The 21,222-nt window shown below is 36.7% G+C and overlaps 1 protein-coding gene across 1 annotated transcript in view; it reads right to left on the bottom strand.

Moving 5' to 3' along the window:
• LOC103798746 (brain-specific angiogenesis inhibitor 3-like) overlaps window positions 1-21,222 on the bottom strand; it is a gene marked incomplete at its 5' end in the record, with an annotated part of 53,876 nt that overhangs the window by 11,426 nt on the left and 21,228 nt on the right. Inside the window, 3 exons of the mRNA XM_009071026.1 lie at window positions 2,939-3,133; window positions 18,221-18,327; window positions 18,861-18,962. Of these exons, the coding sequence (XP_009069274.1) occupies window positions 2,939-3,133; window positions 18,221-18,327; window positions 18,861-18,962 (404 nt within the window). The remainder of the gene's footprint in view (window positions 1-2,938; window positions 3,134-18,220; window positions 18,328-18,860; window positions 18,963-21,222) is intronic.

Here is a 21,222-nt window from a genome sequence, read left to right as displayed (position 1 = left end):
GCCTTTTATTTTTGCCCAGGCTTTTTTGATGATAATTCCAGTTGCGGTTGGGAATGCACAATTACGTTTTCCTAATTTAATTTCCTTCCTTTCAGTTTTTTTCTTCTGTAATACAATGGCTGCAGTTCTCTGTTCCAGTCCAAATTCTTTGACCCTCTCTGCAGGCATAAAGCTGTCATAAATCCTTTTATACAGCTAGAGAAGAATTCCTCCCTAGGAGGAATTAATGGATAGCCTTAAGTTACCTCCACTTTTGGACTTCAGCACAGGGAGCAGTTGTGGGGGAGGAAGAAGGTGGGGGGGAGAAGGATTGGACAATCCTGTTAATCCCTGACTGGCAGCAATAGTCCCTGTGGCTAATATAAATGGGATTATATTGCTCTAACTTCTGTGGGGGAAACCTTGTTTCCTGCTGGTCACTGCATCAGGGGATTGTACAACTCACTTTGCCATCCTGTCCTGAAAGGCAGTTCCTTTCCTGCCATCCTGCCCTTAGAAGGTAGTTCACTTTTAGACCAGTTCTGGGTAGTGTTCCAAAATCTTGCTTATGTTATGCTTATTTAAGATTTTGATTATGTTCCTAGTAGAATTGTTCTTATGTCAGTGCAGTATCCATCTCATAGCCACAGTGTACCTACACAGGGTGTTTTAAACTAATTCCCATATTAAATAAAAGACCTTGCTTGCAGAATTAAATGACTTTTGTCTCAGTTCTGCTACTGTACTGCTGTTTTCACCCACTGATGCAGGACACCTTCTTGCTTAACTGCCTCATACATGGCTATTTTTGTTCCTGACACTATGTATGCAACACATACAGAAATCCTGTTGCAAAAAAAAGGTTAAAATATGCAAAAGGAAAAAGAGTCAGATAATAAATAACTTGGCCCTGGATATGAATACTTTAGAAACTTTGTTTGGCTCTTGGTATCTCTCTGCCGAAACAAGTGGCATTTTCTATGCAACTCATCAAGCAATAACACCTTCATTTTGAGCAATTAGCCTGGAATTTTCAAATTTGATTTCACTTTTCTGCTTGTCATGGAGTCTCTGAATCAGAACTTTTGCACTATTCATGAATATTAATATGGATATAAACCAGAGATTATAGGCAACTGAAGGACTATCCAGATGGATGGAATGTATAAAAAACATATATACTTTTCCTATCTAAGTTTTAATGCAAGTGTTTTTGTCTGGATCTTACTCATAATTCATCATAATCTACTTTTCTGACATCATGCAAAATGATAAATTATGACTTTCAGGGATTTTAAACCTCTCTCATGCTTTTCTGATAATTTCTTTAAAACAAAAATCCATCGAATTAGAAATTCTACTCTATCTAATTAAAAAATTACAATGTAATTAGAATACCACACAGAGCTTCTTCACAAAGAACTTTTGTGCAAATTAATTGCATTTTCACCTTTTTGTCACTTACTTTGATGATGAACTAAAAAGTATTAACATATGTGACAGTGAAAAGAAAAATTAAATTAAATACAGTCCCCCAGAGTGTGGTAAAACATGACATATGTATTTTCCAAGATATCTCCATTTATCTGCAGGCATATATTCCAAAGTGTATTTATAATCTATGCCTACCTTTACACAAACAAATACATACACATGATCTGAATTAATAACTTCATTAGTAACTTATAAATTATCATTAAATTATATTTTTCATAAATAATATCATAGAATCATCAAGTCCCAACCCCCTGCCCTGGGCAGGGACACCTCCTCACTAGATCAGGTTGCTCAAGGCTCATCCAGCCTGGCCTTGAACACTGCCAGGGTTGGGGCAGCCACAACATCCCTGTGCCAGTGTCTCACCACTGTAAAAACCTTTTTCCTCACATCCAACCTAGACTTTCCCTCCTTCAATTTGAATCCATTACCCCTTGTCCTATCACTGCAGTTCCTAACACAGAGTCCCTCTCCAGCTCCTTGTAGGCCCTTCAGATATTGAAAAGTTGCTCTGAGGTCTCCACACAGTCTTCTCTTCTCCAGGCTGAACAGCCCCAACTCCCTCAGCCTGTCCTCACAGGGGAGATGTTCCAGTCCTCTTAGCAGCTTTGTGGCCTCCCCTGGACTTTCTCCAACAGTTCTATGTCCTTCTTATTTTGAGAGCACCAGAACTGTGTGCAGCATTCCAGGTGGGTCTCACAAGAGCAGAGCAGAGGGGAAGAACCACCTCTTTTGACCTGCTGCCCACTCAATGTATACATCTACCTTCTTAGTATTCTTTTTCAATATACCTACAGTCTTTGAAAAATGTCTAAAATTCTCAGATAAAGATGAAACCAATATCCTGATCTAGAAGTCCTGAGTAATATTTATTTTAATCAACACTCTACAATGAGTTGTGCAACGCATTATTAGAAATAATTGTGGTGGATTTAGCTCTGACAGCATTTTATTTGTCCTCTTGCACAGGAAGAGTTAATCTAAGATGTGAAATAGAAAATTCATATCGAATGCACTATCCATCACTCCTGTGCACTTTTGATGAGCTTTATTTATTTGAAACGAAGAAGCGATGCCAGAATTACATAACATTGTGGATAGATTTTGAACTGAAATGAACCAGTTTTGAACTGAAATGAACTAGAACAAGAAACTCTTAGTGCAAAAAAAATTAACATACTCCTGTCAATCAAACCAAACCTTGAAAGACAAGGATACTGAAATAAACATTACAAATAAAGTATTTTACATTTTTTACTTGCTGCATTGTTTTGGATATTTGTCTTATTAAATGTAGCTGAGTCTTCTCCCTATTTTACAATTGTATCTTAGTTTTGTGTGAACAATACTTATGTCTATCATTCAGAAGATTTAGTTTCCTCAGTGGGTAAAACACTTGACATGCAGTATACTGACATAAACTCCATGAATTAAAACATGACCCTTACAATGTTTCTCTTACCTGCACCCCATCAGAAGCAGGGATGTAACTTGCTCTTTTAAATGTGTCCGTAACATTTCTGAGAATTTCCACAGAAACTAGAAGGTCTCCTGCATAAAAGTTTTTCCTCTGTGTTAAATCCAGTAATGTCTTGGTTACTTGGGACATGCCATCACCAGCCAACATCCTCTGTCCCTTGGCAAGGTGCTCTTTAATCTGTACCAGAAGAACAAAATTATATCAGAACCTACTTTACTGAGAAGAAGGTATGATAAATTTGAAACACGGACAAAATATTAGATATTAAAGCTATTTAAGAAGAAAAAATGGTAGACTAGGATGACAGAAATATTATTTTTATCAGAGAATCATCAATTTTATTCTGAAAGATTCTCATTGTGTTTCACCCATTTGCTTCTTGGACCTCCATGGGTTAAAGTGTGGCTTTAATTTACCACGACGATGTAGCAAGGAATTTATATTCCTCAGAGGAACAGGTGTACAAACATGGTTGCCACTCATTAAACAACTATAAGCTCTGAAAGGAATAAATGCTAAGACATTGTTATAACCTAATTTACTATTGGAAAGTAGACCCTTCATCTCTGCCAGCCCAGCTTGCCTAGGCAATGCAAGAGAGATGGTTTAGTTGGAAGGGGATTATGGTGCTCTCTTCTTCAGTACTAACACAAAGGTGTTAACTTGGAACTATCCTGTTTGTTTTTTCCAAGAAATGCAAATTAAATTATGAATTGCTCCTGTGTATCTGCCAAAAGAGCTAATTTAAGCAACAGCTCTCCCAGCAGATCTGTTCAAGGCTAGTGATCCAAGACGAATATGCTGGTAGAATTATCCTCCTGATAAGAAGCTGAACTTGTGGACCTGATTAATTCTTAAAGCTGACTCAGCACTCCAAGAAGACGCAGAGTGTATCACAAAGATATGACCAAGCCAGCCAAAGCTAAAAAAGTACATGGGATAAACAACCCATTTTTAACTATGCATATGAATTTATGTGTACAAACACGTGCTCTTCCAAACTGAAAGCTGAAGTATCATAGAATCATAGAATATCCTGTGTTAGAAGGGTATTAAGCAATAGATAAATTACATGAGATAGATCTCATTCTAAGCAAGAGAGCTGAAGAGAAAATACTATGCAACTAGCAACCAAAATGCTGACACCATCTTTATAAATGTCTCTTATATTGCTTTTTAACTTGGCCTTATTACTGATACACAGAGGGAAAAAATTACTAATGTAGCATATGGTTAGACCAGAAGATCATGAAGGTCTCTTCCAACCTTGATGATTCTATGATAATGTGATGGTGAAGTGGAAGGAAGAGTGTAAAGACACGTTTTGGACTTCCAGATCTCTCCAGCCACTTTGTGAGGATATGTGGGTCTTTGTTATACATAAACAAATTTGTTAAAAGGATAGACTAAAGGATAGAATATATAGCAAAAGTAGCACAGAGGTTGAAAGGGTTCAAAATAACTCTCATGAAAGCAATTTTAAAAATACAATAATCCTTTGACATATGGACTCTAAGCAGGTTTTCTGTCATGCTGTTGGATCATATTTTGGTAACATTCTCAGTATTTGGTTACAGTCCTCAGACTAGATATATGTTAACACAGCTGTTGCTGGACAATGTGGCTGCTTCAATTTCTGTCTACAGCCTTAACTTGTCTTTAATAGCTGCTGGGGACTGTTATGAACCAAAACTGGCTTGCCAAAACCCTAGAAATACTTAAGACTTGGGAGAATACCTGCCTGGTGCAGCATGGACCAGAGAGTGAATCTAATCTATATTACAAGTACAGAGGTACAAGCATAATGGTATGATTGATATTTATAAAAAAAATCAATAAATCAGTGAAAACTGAGACTGTTAATTGTTTTGTTTGGTGTTTGTTTATGTGTTTTTTAACAAATATTTCAGAAGAAATATCTCCCTTAGTCTTCAGAATAAGAAATCAGGTGAGAAGTTTCTCCCAAAAATAATTTTGTGCAGTTTCTACTCCTTTTAGAAGGAGGCTTTGAAAGTAATCTGGTAGGAAAATAATAGGGGAGAAAAAGGTGTGAGAATGGCTGAAAATTAATTTCAGTAAATTCAGAGATCTGATATTGTATACATAACATTATGAACGACTTTCTTGAGGATAAACAAAATCAAACATGAACTTGATTCATTTTTTTCTGTGAAATGTTGCCATTTGCCTCATCTACTCACGCATAGTGTCCCATCAGCAAGTTAAAAGAGCATCAGCCAGCACAGTAACACATAAGATTGAACTTTTGCTGGAACTCATCCAGCTGTTTATTGACCCCAAAGCATAACTCCAGATTTTGAGGATTAACAATGTTTGGTGTGTCTCTAGTCAAGCCCAAAAGACAGTCCATAAAGATGAACTCCCAAATCTAACACGTCTCAGGATGTACTGTTGGAAAGACAACACACATCTTGAAGGCAGGTTTAAGAGAGAACAAAGTTGTTCTTTTAATACCAGTAACAACAGCAATGTGGTCATAAAAACTACTGTGCTCTAATGTTTGTATAAACACTGGTAGGAAAACTGTCAAACTATTTAGCAGGTTATTTTGTACTGCACTATTTTGCTTCCTTTTGCTCCATCTGTATGTTCACCTCAAATTTGTTTTTCCATTCTCCTGCTAGACTTTAAACTCACATTTTAAAGAAGCAGAGGCCAAATTGTTGATGGTTTTGGATCCTCCAAAGCACACAAAAGTGTTGGTCTCAGCTGCTTTTGGAATGCAAATAATAAATTAGAATGATCCCAGTTTTGACTGGGTTTTATGCTTTTGAACAAGCTCTGTTTTCAGTGAAAAATGCTACAGATCTCTAGCAGCAGAAGTGGGAGCTGTAGTATACCCTTTGGTGCTTTCAGCAAGACATTTTGGTTGCTTTTGGACACAATGATAAAAAAGCTCTAGCAAGTACCCACAATTCCACAGGACTAAATTACTGCACCTACTTCAAAAGCAGCCAGGGTTGTGATGCAGGTGGTTTAAAGCAACTCAGAATTACCAGCTCTTAACAGCTCAACTTGGAACTTTCTTTTTAAAAGATGACATACCCAGAAAGCTCAATTTCCTAGCACAAGTACCTTTCCTCCCTTGGGCCACACCACTCATACACAGCTTTAAGAGAACATTTTCATCCTCTCAAACTCCAACTCAGAAGTTCCTTCCCCTGATCCTTAGCTACCCCTCCAGGCCTACACTGCCTTGAGTTAACCTAGCACATACTCTTAGAAATAGCATAACAAAACAGAAGGTTGTGTTTAGGTAAGGAAAGGGGGAGAAAGTTAATTAGGTGAAAGTTTTGACCAAGACCAGCAAGCAATGTGCATGGCAGGGCAAGAATTAACATCCTCTTTATTCTAATCAGTTTATTAGATAATGTATTTTCTTGTTGTAAAACAGCCTACAGCTCCTAATCACAACTTTAAAATCACAGGCCATTCACTCAGTTGATGTAAACTGGTGCAACATTATTAAAACCAATGAGGATGTCCAGATTAGTGCGAGTTGAAGGAAATGAATTACTTGCACAGCTATCACAATAATCTTTCTGCATGAAAATACAGAGTATTCTCATCCGTAGTTACTATGATGCCTTTCTCACCATATTGCTTATTTTGTCTACTATGGTCACTGTGATATTATGCACTGCCCAAGAAAGCTATTTTGGTCACCACTGTAGGTCCTTGTAGTTCTCTGTGAAGGTCATTTTTTAGTGGTCTTCCAGGCAGGCTCATTAAAAATAAAGTTTATGAGCCGAGAGATAGTGAAATGAAGCAGCTGTTAAACTGACACTTCAGTTGTCAGCCCCAGCTCTAGCTGCCCACACTATATGGCTGCATACTTGAAAAATTACTGAAATGTTTAACTGGACTTTGACTCTGGGTGCAACTGCCTTTGTCCCTCGATTTATCAGAAAGTATGATATAATAAAAATGCCTCTTAACAAAGTCAGAGCTCCTAAGCCTCCAGCATTGGAGTACAAATTTATTGCTGCATAGTAATTACTGCAGACTTAACATTTAGATGTGGTTTAAAGGGACAGAAAACTATAAACTCTCAAGAAAACTACAAAAGACTGAAAATAATTATGAATTTGAAGAGTAACTACACCATCAACCTTTTCATTATTTTTTAAGATGTTGTTGGATTTCTGTCTAGGTATTACTAATGATGTCATTAATACATTTCATGGCAGGGGGAAGTATAAGAACCCAAATTAGGAAGCCTTATATAGAACTGAGGAAAGACAGTTTGAAATAAAAATATATCCTCAAAGTGCTCATAATCTGCAAACCTCTTTGCTCTGCACCTCCACAACCCAACACTAATATTTTACAAAATATTTTTCATAATGCTCTTAAGACGCTGAACATATATCACACCTATAATGTAATGTCATTGTGAGAAAGAACTTCCTTTCAGATTTGAGAAAAACTTCATTACAGCCTGTTTTTCTCTGATAATTGGTAGACAGTCCTTTAACAGTTTTAGCACAGAGCTTTCATTTATTCAATCTAATAAATTATTTACAATTGATTCGGGCTTTTTTCAGGCTGTTTCAGTGTTCAAGAATATTATTTCATCCATCTTTTAAAAGAAACAAAGTCTAAAGATAGAGCTATGCATCTTCAGGTATGCATCTGAATATTTATAACCTAATATCATGGAAGAGATTTTTTTCTTTTCTATACGTTCAGTATTTTATGAAGGAGATTGTTAAAGCAATACAAAATAATTTTCCACTTTGTCATCAGTAAAATTAGTTAGTAGTCTCAATCTCAATCATGATAACTTACTATAAACCAATAGTTTTTGCAAAGAAGAAGGCAAACATTTGTGTGTGCAACCTCTGTATAATAGAAAGTGGGAAAAGTAGTTGGTATACACTTTGTCAAGGAAGATAAAGGACATAAATGAAGGAAAACTTTTCTTACAGTTGAAAAGGAAAATATATCACAGTTTACCTGAAGAGACCATGCAGACTTCCATATTGGAGGCCTTAACAGTCAAGAAAAACAGAATGCTAGAATAATACAAGTATAGCTGATTCTGATGGGCCAGAAGTTTGGGCTGGATGATCTCATGAATTTCCTTTCAGGTCTATAATTCTGTAACAGGTCCAAATTTTGTGAAACTCAAACTAAAGCCTCCTATAATTTATCCCAACCAGAAAAGTTGAAGTTTAAGGAGTGCCCTAAAGTTGAACTTTTACCTTTCTGCACTTACACGCTGCCGTGGTGTGCAGTCTGCTGCACCAAGTTTCTGCAGAAATGGTGCCTCAATCTACCTCTGTGCACTCAGCTGAAATCACTGCAGCCCTATGCTTTAAGGAACTGATTCTAAATTTATATTGATAAGAAAAATGAGAATTGCCTCACTATATAGAAACAGTCATCCCACTGTCATATACTTCTAAATTTTCTTAAGCAAAATAGTCCGCAAAGCAGTGATTTGTTTTTAGAGAAAAGGAGGCAGATTAATCACACAGAATCCTGTGCTGTTCTTGACATTAATCTCAGGAAAAATGAATGTCTGTACAGATGTCAGAGAAATTGTATGTGCCCCTCTATATGTGATGAGTTGTGGAGAAGAGTCTTTGAAAAAAAATCATCTAGTGTCTGTGGAGGTCAAAGATGTTTTCAGAAGAAGAATGTGAACAGCTTAGAGGGATGTTTGGTTCTTTCTGTATCCTCTTTCACAAGAAGTCTCCTACTGTGTTGCTCATGAGGGTTTTTTTTCCACTTTAACCCATGACATTATTCCTTTTTTTAATCATGAACATCATCAATATTGTCAACTATTCTAGTCCTTGAGATATAACCAGTAAATAGGTAACAGAGAAAAAGTCATTATACAGCTTCAGTATTTTTATTTGTGCATGGATCCAATAAAACATTTTAATAGATATTTTGAATAGATAAGACTGCTCTTCAGTAGAGTAATAAATGGCACTAGGGATAAGGAATGAATAGTAATTAAAAAGTTCACTATTTTTTTCTTATACTTATCGTTGTGTTTGTTGACCAGGATTTCTATCATTATCTTATTAAGTACTGCTATTAAATGCTCCAATTATCTGTGATTAAATCCCACTCACGTTGGCATGCTGTGTGAGATCTTGTTGTTGTTATTGTTGTTTCCTTTTTTAACCAGAGGGCATGTCTTCAAGATTTGTGTTATCTATGTATAATGCAACCTGACAAGAGCAAGAGTTGAGAGGAAAAAGAGAATGACGACTCTGAGAGGGTTGTTTTCATTCTATGACAGACATAACATTGCTTGAGGTAAAGTCTCCTGGCTCTCCATACTGACTGAATGACTGAGGCTAGGGGTCACAAAGGGACATACTACAAATGAGGTTTTTTCTTTTTTTATGGTACATGGTCATACTGGGGAGTATATGTCCCTAAAACATATAGCTCTGATTAAATACTTCAATTTATATGATTATTTGATTTTAACCAATTTCTGCACTTACTCGGTGTTGTTTCTATACAGTAATTCTCATGACATTCATTTCTTGCAGGACACTTCTTCAAGGAAACTGGCATTATTGGGGAGCACTAATTTCTGCATGGGAGTACTGCAGTAAGCAAGAGAAAAATCCTTTGTGCCTCACATACTTAACAAATCTGAGCTAAAACATGGTGGCAGGATGCAGCAAATGAAGTAGTGGACAAAAAAGCAAGGGAATGACTGTACATGTAAGATGTCATGACCACTTTTTTGCCTCTAGCTGCCAAGTCAAATTCTTGCAGTCATTTTGCAGCTAATGCTGCATTCAGCTGGAATGAAAATTCCTGCAGTTTTTTTTATTGTATTTACAGCAACAGCCACAATAAGTTCTATCTGGACTTTGGCCCTTCTGATTTTCTCCCTTCATAACTTCATGACATCCTTGTAGTCCTCTTCAGTTGTCTGCTCCTTTTTCCAAAGGTCATAAAGTCTCCTTTTTTCATGGATTCCAGCCACAGCTGTGTGTTCAGGCAGGTCTGAGGTGTATGTTTGTGTATGTTGGTGAAATCAAACACTACAACATCATGAATGCAGAAGGTCCCACAGTAGGTTGAAGCACATTTTACTCTCCTGATCCTAAGCTGCTCATTTCTGGTGCCCATTGTAACACAGACAGTTATGAAAAAAAAAATCACTCACTTGGGATGGAGCAGTTGGTTTCTAGCCTACATATTTTATATGAGAGCCTGAAGTATTGGGTTATTTCCTCTCTTTGGCAAACTGCACATTTATTTACAGAGGGTGAAGCAGATCTGTAAGGAGACTGTGAAAGCCATACTAACTTTGTAACACGGTGTTAAAAGTACTCAAACCCACAACATTTCAGCCCATGCAAAGAGTTTGGCAGGGCAGGCACAGCTTTCTTGGAACCAAATGAGTGCCCTTGCCATCAAGCAAACAGTGATACTGAAGTCATTAGCTTTTTTCTTCTGAAGTTTTAATCTCCTCCTGTGCAGAATGGGAAAATGTTTGTGAGGGAGGGGGAAGCTGTTGCCTGCCACAATCTTTTGATCAGCTGCTCTCTGATGAGAGAAAAGTTTGTCACTCTCCAGTCAAGATAGGGAAGTGACAAAACAGACCTGGCTCCTACAGATTCTGAGCTTACAAGGGAAGTAAGGCAAGGAAGGCAGATAATTTACTGATATAACTCCCCTGCCTATCAAAGGCTGCGAAGGTGAAGATGAAGAGCTGGTGTATACCAATATAAGTATAGACTGAGTCAGGACAAAAATGTTGTTATTGAGGCCTCTGCATTCAAATCTATAAAACTAAGCCTGGCTGCTTTGCTCTGCAGCTATATAAAAAGAAATGAAGCACTAAACTAGCAAAAAAGAAGGAGCAGTAAATTTTTTAGGAGGAAGCCTTTCATTCCCCAGAGTACAGCAGTCATTTCAGTGAGGAGTACATGGACAGGCTGATACGCTGCCCTTATAATATAATTTGGAAAAACAAAATCATCTCTAATGAGCTGCAGCTGAGCAAATCATTATTCACCTCGGAGTTCTTTTTATCAAATTATATTTTAGCCAAGCACTTTCAAAATTGTGAATAATGTCGCTGTGGAAAAAGTGGAAACAAAATTATAGTATGAGCAGAAGCAGCAGAAATGCAGTTTTATGGCTGTATTATAAGTTTGATATGTAAAGATTCACCTGCACAAGTTCTCATGCTCCTTCATAAGTGCTAATATCTTGACATCAGTGTGATAATTCATATGCATATTTTTCCTTCCTAACTCTAAAGAGTTAACAGATATTTTGGTTTTCCAACTTTCTGATAAGAAAGCAGCCCAGTTTGCATGAATGGATGTTATATTAGGTGTTCAATTGCTCAGATTGGCACTGTGTTCAGCTCTGGAGCTCCCAACGTAAAGAAGACACAGACCTGTTGGAGTGAGTTCAGAGAAGAGCTATGAAGATGATCAGAGGGCTGGAGCACCAGTCCTATGAGGAAAGGCTGTGAGTTGGGACTGGACAGCTGGGGAGAAGACTCCAGGAAGACCTTATAGGAACCTTCCAGTACCTTTCACCAAGGACATATTGTGATAGGACAGTGGGGAATGGCTTAAAACTGAAAGAGGGTAGATTTAGACTAGATATTAGGGAGAAATTCCTTAGTGTGAGGGTGGTGAGACACTGGGACAGGTTGCCCAGAGAGGTTGTGGATGTCCAGTCACTGGAAGTGTTTAAGGCTAGGTCAGACAATGCTTTGAGGAACCTGATCTAGTGGAAGGTGTCTCTGCACATGGCTGGGGGTTGGAACTAGATGATTCTATGAAATTAATACCTTATTTTTATTGCAGCAACTAAATGCAGAATTTCATTATTCAGTTTAGAAAATTGTGCCACACAAGTTTATAAAATGGGCTGTATTAGTAGAGATTTTCTGAGAATATTGGAGATGACCTTCAGAAACACATGTCTTGCTGACAGGCTTTAGACTTTGTCATTATTTATGTCTGTAGTAGAAATCTCTTCCATGTCCAAAACACATGTAGAAGAAATCTCACTTTAGGCAAAAGGGCTAGTCCAGGGTGTGGTTAGACAGTGATATATTACTAATATTTTTTAAGCAGATCCCTCATAGAATTATCTTTTTTTTTTTTTTTGTAATTCAATAAATCCTACTACTTAGTATAAATGCATAACTGAGTAGAAAATAGAAATAGCCCCATATATTCAAACATTTTCTCCATTTTCACAAAATCTGTTCCTAATACTCCATGGTAAGATCTTATCCATTAATGGATTTCATTAAAAATGGCCATAAAAGCTCCAATATTCAATATTCAATTCCTAAAGAGCTCATAAACTGTGAAAATTCACTACTTTTCTGTACCTATTTTAATCTCATTTTCATTTTCTAAATTAATTCCCATTCAAGTCTTTTGTTTCCTGGTTTTTAGATTTTGGGCAGCTGGGGGAGGAAGTGAGTGGTTTCATATTTTGGTTTGGTTTTTCATTTGGTTTTGTTTGCTGGTTTTTTCTAATTTAGATGGCTATTATCTGTAAAATGGATTAAGAATAGATGAAGAAATCTTTAGTTATGCCTTTTGGAAGAAGGATAATGTAGGATATTCCTAATGCTGGGGTCTTGCTTCTTGGTCTTATTTTATATAGTGTACGAAATTCAGTAAGCTTCAAGAGAGTATGAAAGAGAAATTAGCTCTCACTTCAGACATTTCAGAGGGGTTTTTTTGGATATCATCTGAGTTAGGCCTGTGGGCATTGATTCTGTTCTTGGTCCTGAAGTCACTCACATCCAATCACAGTATAAATAAATTTCTTAGTCTCAGGAAAGATTTTACCCTGTTTGTCCAAATAAAGTAAACCAAAAGCAAACTACACCTTAGAAAACACTAGTCCAACTTAATCAAGTACTAGCTAAAGTAAACAATTCTATGCAAAATAATTAGGCAGACCATTTTCTGCTTCCAGATCAAAAGAAGATAATGAACACCAAGAATACTACTTCATAATATTATGCAGACTAAGTTTGGGTCATTAGATGATCATCTAATCTGCCTTTCTTCATAAAACACTCCATTAAATTAGCAACAGATACACTCTAAAGAGATTAAAATATGTTAGTCAGACCAAAGGAGTTCAGTTTTCAGAAACCGAACTATATGCCAAGGGTAGAAAGAGAGAATGAGCTTTAGCAAGGTCCATAACTTCTGTTATAGCAGTAATTGATTTGGTAAAATGGTCTAAAACCCAAATCATGTCTATACCACAGAGGGGATAAAAACCTCCAAATTCTGAGAATTTAATCTGGAATTAGAGAAAGCAAGGAAATTCCTCCCTATTAACTGAAATCTGGTGACCAGTATGTGACCAAGAACTATCCTGAAGGAACTGAAGAAAGGGTATCCCCTGCCACTAGAACTTATTAAACCTTATGTCTTCACTACATCCCCAACCACAATTAAAAAAAGACACTTCAAAGAATTTCTTTGTTGCAATCTCCTCTTTCTCAAGAATTTATTTAACATATTGGACATCACTGGGCAAAATATTCCTTCTTAGATGCTAAGATGACTAGTACCAGTCCTGAAACACCATGCTTGACTAAGAACACTTTCCTACTACAAAGCTGCAGGTGCTACAAACACATTAGGACAATGCAAGAAAAACATAACAAAATCTGGTATATAATCTGTGATGTTTCTTTTTCTGTTCATCAAGTTTTTGCTTGATCTTCTAGGTTTTGATTCCAGAAGGCAAAGTTTACCTACCTATCACTTTGCATTTTCCACTTAGAGTGCTTTAGGCAGAATAATCCTAATTAGGTTCTTTAAGTAGTATTATTAGAGCTAAGCAAATAATTTCCCAAAGGTTTATTTCATGGATTTGGGCATTTTTGTCAATTAATTTGTTCAGTGAATAAATGTTCATATTAGTCAACCAGCTGTATAAGCTGGTCAAACAGTATTTGCTGAATTCATTTGATGACTGATTTGTACCAAATATTGGATAAATTATTCATGACTAATTGGTTCCGTTATTCAAAGAGATCTAATTATCATCCCTAGTTTTAAAAGGAACCTGCATTCCATAGTGCACAAGGTAAGATAAACTAACAGAAGTACAGGCTGTACATCTGTGGCATAGCTGAAGTGCATCATCCTCTTAGCTGTTTTTACTCAAGCTCCTAGACATGAATTGTGTAGGGCTCTGTGCCCTTGAAAGACATAAACTGACTGCCAATCTTCACAAGTCAAACCATTCCCCTTCATTGTTTCATCATGTTCCAGTGCATAGTCTCTTCAGGGACCCTGCAGTTACTATATTTTCACCATGCCAGGGATATTCTGTGCTGTCCTATGGAGAAGTAGCAACATTAAGAAGGAAGAGTGACTAGGCACTAATTCAGAAGACTGGAGATAAATTTCCTACTTAATTGGTCTCACTCAGATCCCCATCACCAAAAACTGGCTATGTAGTAGAGAGTGATCTCAAGCATATATTGAGGAGATATATTAATTTAAGATTGTGAATTACTCTGAAATTGTTTCAATACAATAATAAGTATAATACTGACATATATATCTAAAAATGGTCCACAAATCTAGACAACATCACTTAAGCAATGGAAACCCCTGCTTTCTTCTGAACTGCCACACCCTACATCTGAAGTGCCAGGCCATGTCTACCCTGGGTAGAGGCAATAAGTCTGCCTGGCACATTTTGTATGTGACTGGAAAAAGAGCTAAATTATTCATGGTGCTGGTGGTTATGAGCAAAATATATTATCTTTAGCATTATGGGTGTATTTTTAACTTTACTGACTCTTCATCTTTGCAAATAGACTTCCAAATGGATTTTGAGATGAAAAGATAGTGACATTTTAGCATGATTTATAGAGCTACCATATTGGTCTCAATACAAGTCTTGAGTCAAGCTGAAGAACACGCAGCACTAGCTGGGTTTCTGTTACTTTAATACTGCTTACTAAGGGTTGAAATTTGTCCCATGTCACTTCCAGGTGAGTAATAGGGAAAACCATAAAAATACAAGAAGCTTTGTGCAGGAGGCAGTGAATCTACTGTAGTTACATACAGTAAGGAAGCAGCCATCAAGGATCAATCACCTGTGGTTATGTGATAAAATTCTACACTATATATAGCAAAGGATTCTGGTTCCCTCAAGCTAAATTCTATCCCTTCTCTGTCCCAGAAAACGATGGTTTCGTTGCCTGCTGACAATGGTCTCCCTGCTACGCTATCCTCCAAAGGATGGTAGGCATTGTTTGGGAGAGTGCTCACTGGTACAGTCTTAAATCACGTCGGGGAACATGCTAACTGCTACACAGTTAAGCAGTGTAGCTGACTACAAGGACAGTTTTTAAGCTTGGGCACTCACCCTGTTTAGTTTATTTATGGGTGTATCTGTAAGCTTCTAATCCAGCTCCTGTGTAGCCAGGTTAGCAGGGTCTGTGGCCAAGGCTCCCATCTCTAGCTCCTATCATATATAACTCTTTTCTTTAGAGAGTATTTTCTTAGGCACACCACCATGTGAATTCTACTGTGTGATTTTCGGGCTGGTTCTGGATCATATGTGGCTTATTCAGAGGGCAGAGAGACAAGGACCTGTCTGTATTCTATGCTTTAATGTATCAAATATTGTATGTATGTATATCAACTGCCTTACATCAACTTCAGAAGCAACGTTTAACTCTTTTCTTTAGAGAGTATTTTCTTAGGCACACCACCATGTGAATTCTACTGTGTGATTTTCGGGCTGGTTCTGGATCATATGTGGCTTATTCAGAGGGCAGAGAGACAAGGACCTGTCTGTATTCTATGCTTTAATGTATCAAATATTGTATGTATGTATATCAACTGCCTTACATCAACTTCAGAAGCAACGTTTTTTGAAGTATACTAGTTTTATGCCAAGGCTCCCATCTCTAGCTCCTATCATATATAACTCTTTTCTTTAGAGAGTATTTTCTTAGGCACACCACCATGTGAATTCTACTGTGTGATTTTCGGGCTGGTTCTGGATCATATGTGGCTTATTCAGAGGGCAGAGAGACAAGGACCTGTCTGTATTCTATGCTTTAATGTATCAAATATTGTATGTATGTATATCAACTGCCTTACATCAACTTCAGAAGCAACGTTTTTTGAAGTATATGCACCTAGTTTTATGTTTTTTCAGATAAGAAATAAAAGGGATTCATATCAGACTCAGAATTTATGGGAATGTTCACAGGACTGAGTGACGCCCCCCACTAGTCCTGGTCTGAGTTGGTAAAATAACTTTTTTGGTAAGTTAAGCACACTGAGGCATCTCCTAAATGCTTTCATAAGCACACATATTTATTATAGCAACACCGTCTGTCAGCAGCTTCCTTATAAAGCCCTATTTTCAGGGATTTATGGAACTGACATATGTATCGTGGGGGGACAAGCCTACATTTGCAGGGCAATGACCTTATAGGTCTTTATCTCTATTTTCTCTGATTCTTTAAATAAGCTGTGTTGTTCACTTTGAGAAGCAGTAAGATGTAAGACAGGCCAATTTCCTTTGTGAACAGCTCCTAAGTGTGAAAGAAATCCACTTTTCTTCTTTAATTTGTATGTATATAAAGCAGACTGAGATTTTGTGCAGCAATAAGATCTGTTTATGTTCTTGTGTAATTTTAAAGAAGCTTTACCTATTTTTGAATGTTCTTTGGCAAAATGATTATTTCACAGCGTGGCCTAATCATACTTAATATCTTGAAATAGGAAATAGAGAAGAAAGGATAAATCTGATCTGGGTTAGAAATACCTTCTTTTGTCCAACAATGACCCCTTCCTGCCAGGCAGACTTGCAGCTCTTAAAAAATTATCAGTGCCTCACCAAAAGTTAGCCAGGCAAGTTAAAGCAGTAAATAGCATAAACAGCATTTCCCACTGTTGCAAACTAACATAGACACAATATATGCAGTTCTTACAAAAGAATAAAATACCAAAAATATTAAGTGCAAAACAGATACAGCCAACGTAATGTGTTTTTTGACCAAGAATGCTAAAGGGAGAGACCAACATGCACACAGCTATATAAAATAGAAAAGTTTCTATGCAGTGGAGAAAATTCCTTTGACAATCTATTTTAAAATCTAATTTAATCTATTTTAAAATAATTCTTGCTTTGGCCTAGCCCTGAAACTGAATCCCAGGCCTCAATTAAGTTGGATCTAATGAAACAGAAATGCAGCTCAAAGGAATTCATCAAAATCTCCTCTAAGTAGCAATCCAGATTTGAGGAATTACCACCAGGCTACTGCTTTTCAAGCCACCAAAGATTTTTAAACGTGTTACAGAAGTGTTGCACTTGGTTGAAAGGTTGGGAAGTTATGAAGCACAGAGCTATATTAGTGTCCCTCTGCTGAATGATAAATGGAGCAGTGGCCTTTCAAAAAGGAGACAGAGTAATAAGAATATCAGTAAAATATATCATGCAGGAAAAACCCATTGTCCATGAGAATCTTCAAAGACATGCTTCCCACTATTAGAATTAACTTGGTTGAATGCTTTGGCTATGGAAATAGAGTGTAACCAATATACCTAGCATATACCATGGCAGTATATTTATACTGCAATATATGCAATATATTGCATCTCTGCATATAAACACATTTAGACAGTAGATAAATGTAAAATGCATATGCTTTGCAAAGAAACTTTTTGTTAGGCATACTGAAAAAAAAACATAGAATATTTTTTAACCTAGAGTTACTTCACTTTTTCCAAGGCACTGCAATAGCTTTACCCTATAATCAACTCCTATTGTTACATTTGAAGGTGAAGTTCTAAATATGATAGCAAAAAGAAATATCGTTCCTGACTTCCTAGGCTGCAATTAAAGAATCCAAGGTATTATAAAATTCTCAGCAAGCCACTCTTGCAGTAAATCTCATTTATTCCAATCTCATTTTCTAATAAACCAAAATATGTCTTACTTCTGACCCCCCCAAAAAAAAACTTTACACAGTAGACATGAAAGAAGGGAATCTGACTCGTTTTTCCATGTCTACAGTAAGACAAAGCTTATTTCACAAACACCAGCAATATGCAGGATCGAAATAATATCCATTAATATAAATTATTCTTTCTCAGGTCTGTTTTCCTCCTAGTATTTCTTATCAGAAATCTAAGAGTAAATAAGAAGGGTTTTTTTTCACATCAATGATTAGTAATGAATAAACAGAGCAAGTACTAAAGCTGGCTTTGCACCTACTGAATGCTGCAAGTGTCTGTACTCATTTGATATGCATCTAGCAAAGCTTGGATGTTCCCAAAAGGCCACTCCATGAACACTGAGAGAGCAGCGTCTGCTAGTGGTGCCTGTAAGACACAAAGAAGACAGAAAATATTTATATAAGTGAGAGCAATTGGAAAGGATGAAGCTTATTTAAACTGTATTCCATGCTATTTTAAAAGTACACAGAGAAAGAATGTCATGCAATGATCATCAGCATGTAGATAGTATAAGATTCTGAAACGTGTCAATGTTTACTTGATGGCTTTTTAGCAGGGTTTTCTTAATTAAAAAGGATTTTTATGTTTTGCTTCATTTTCATCACCTGATAGGTCTAGTTGAACTGATTTCTTCTCAGCTTTTTCTCTCTGGCTATAATGCATATATATGTATGTGTATACTTAAATATACATACTACAGACCCATGCATATATGTAAGCTACAAGAGACAGTATATGGACATACATATATATGCATGCATATGCATAAATAAATGTGGGGTTTATATAGATTTATTCACATATATGCATACTTAGGAGTCTAGTAATGATTTTACTTGGACACTGCAAAATATTTCTCCCCTTTTTTATCATCATTAAATTTCAAAGTAGTACTGTACCTGTGGCATTGAGAGGACATCGATTGAATGCCATGTCCCCAGCTGGGGTCCTTTTCCACACCATTGACATCAAATAGTCTTCAGGACATATTTCATAAGGTGCTGTCATTTAGAAATGAGAATTTAAATAGAGACATTGACATAAAACAAGTATTTCATACCAGAAAATTAAGTGTTGAATTTTATCCTGATTTTCCCGAGATGTGTACATTAACATAATTTGGTTTAAGTTTGAAGTACAAAGATGCAACAATGAGAACCCTGCAATTTTTCCATAATATCTGTCTTTGTGATGGCATTTATTCCATATAACCTGTGCCCTTATACTCTTCAGCAAACGAGCACTCTTTAGGTTGTGGCTGCAATGTTGCTTGAATATTTCCTTGTTGCTCTGTTTTGACCAATAACAGTAAGCATCTATCAGGAGATGATCATACTTAAAATGTCATAAACTATGATGCTTATTTTACACTAAAATTTGTAAAGATTTTTCTAACATTGAATCAGTATGTGAAAGAATCTGTTCTGAAAACACAGTTGCAACACTAAATGTGGTAAAGGTGCTGAATGAGAGCTGTATATTCTGAGGACCAAAAAGCAGGTTATTTCTTTGAAATGTGTTTCAGTACAAGTTGGTAATTAAGCAAGTATAGTCAATAATGTGGGACTGAGTGGTTATAAAGCACAATGACCTTTTACTGGTTATTGCAATACCATTTAAAGGGAAAAAATATTGTCACAATTTTGTTGTAACAGAACTGCACGAGGAAAAAGGCAGCTTCAGAAAATGCTTCATGTTTTATTTTCACATGGTCAAGACTACAGTTTCTTTTTGCTCTTTGTATTTTACTGCATTTCACAGTTTATGATTTTTGAGTAAATTAGATTAACACAGAAAACATCTGGCTGTAGTAATCTCACAACTTACAGCACTGACATGCTAGTTACTGAAATCTAATTTGTTCCAAGTTCAGCAGAGAAAAGCCAAGAATTGTTTATTATATGTATTTCCAGCAAAAAAAAGTATACAGCAAAGTGGTTACAAAACAAGAAAAAAGAAAAGAGAAAGAAAATTCACTTTAGCAGATGGTGTGATAAGGCAGAAAGCAATTCAATGATTCACCCATGGCTGCATGGGAAATCTCGAGCAGAGGCAGGAACCGACTACAGATTTTGCCCATCCCATTATCTAAACCCATAAAATCGTCCATCTTCCTAGTTTTTTACTTCTGCTGACGGGAGTGTGAGCAAGGGAACTGAGTAGACTTTTGCACAAAGCTCTACCCTCTCTTTGCAGAGGACAAAGAATACCTAGCAGATGGCTCAGTAATACTAATATGAATCACAGTTGGGCAGAAAAATTGCTTGCTAAATTTGCTTCACCATCAGCCATCCTGAATCGTAAATCAAGACAGTTGGTGCTGCTAAAAAAGCAAGAGATCCATTAACGGCAAAACCCAAAGAAAGTCAGTCATATTCATAATGTAGAATACTAGCCCTGCTTCAGACATACCCGAAGAGAGGATACATCAGAGCAGTGCTACAATGGGAAAAGCCAGATTTTGATAAACAGAAACCATCTGGTGACATAAGCAAATGCAATTACCACTCTATTACAACCTTATAAACAAAAGAAATGTTCTGTTTTGGAAAGCGTAAATTAACATAATAAGGAGGTAATATTGTAAATTACATACATTTGCTAAAGCTTAGATCTCTTTGAGAAGTATATTTGTCATGCAGCTGTGGTCATTTCAAGCATTCACTGATCAACACTTTAGGTGTTGATTCCCAGAACTAAAACTCTTACTTCCCTTCATATACTGAAAGTTAAATGTGTTTTTTTCTGAAAAGAAATATGTACATGCATACATATGCACACTTACATGCAACATATTTTCTCTTTTATGTTAGGAAGTCACAGGTAATATCAGAGATTTCCCACCTATTTGGAAGGGTATTGGTTTGCTTTTGCATCACAGTTTTCAGAATTCAAGACTATATTTTAAGTTTAGCATTGTGTCAGGGATAATCTGTGCACCTGTGTGTTGAGTTCAAAATAAAAAGCACTCCTAAGACCCAGAGTTACCAGGAAAGAGGTGTGGGAGCAAGTCAGAAGTTTGAAGAGTTATCATTTAGCCCAGGAAAAGAACTTTTCCTGGTCCCTGACTGACTCTTGGCCTTTCAATGCCTTGTACAAATACCTTGGTTCAAAGAATGCTGTGCATAAAATACAAACCAGTTCTTCCCAAACCTAAAGTATATCTGACAGAGCTTACTCATCAGGCATCCACCCACATTAAAGCATCTGTGAGGCTCCAACCCATGTTGCTTATGAAGACATTACAGTTACACCAGAGTG

This window comes from Acanthisitta chloris, unplaced genomic scaffold, assembly GCF_000695815.1.
Source record: "Acanthisitta chloris isolate BGI_N310 unplaced genomic scaffold, ASM69581v1 scaffold16793, whole genome shotgun sequence".
Classification (NCBI taxonomy): domain Eukaryota; kingdom Metazoa; phylum Chordata; class Aves; order Passeriformes; family Acanthisittidae; genus Acanthisitta; species Acanthisitta chloris.
The sequence above is the reverse complement of the archived record's forward strand: the minus strand, read 5'-3'. Positions and strand labels throughout refer to the sequence as shown.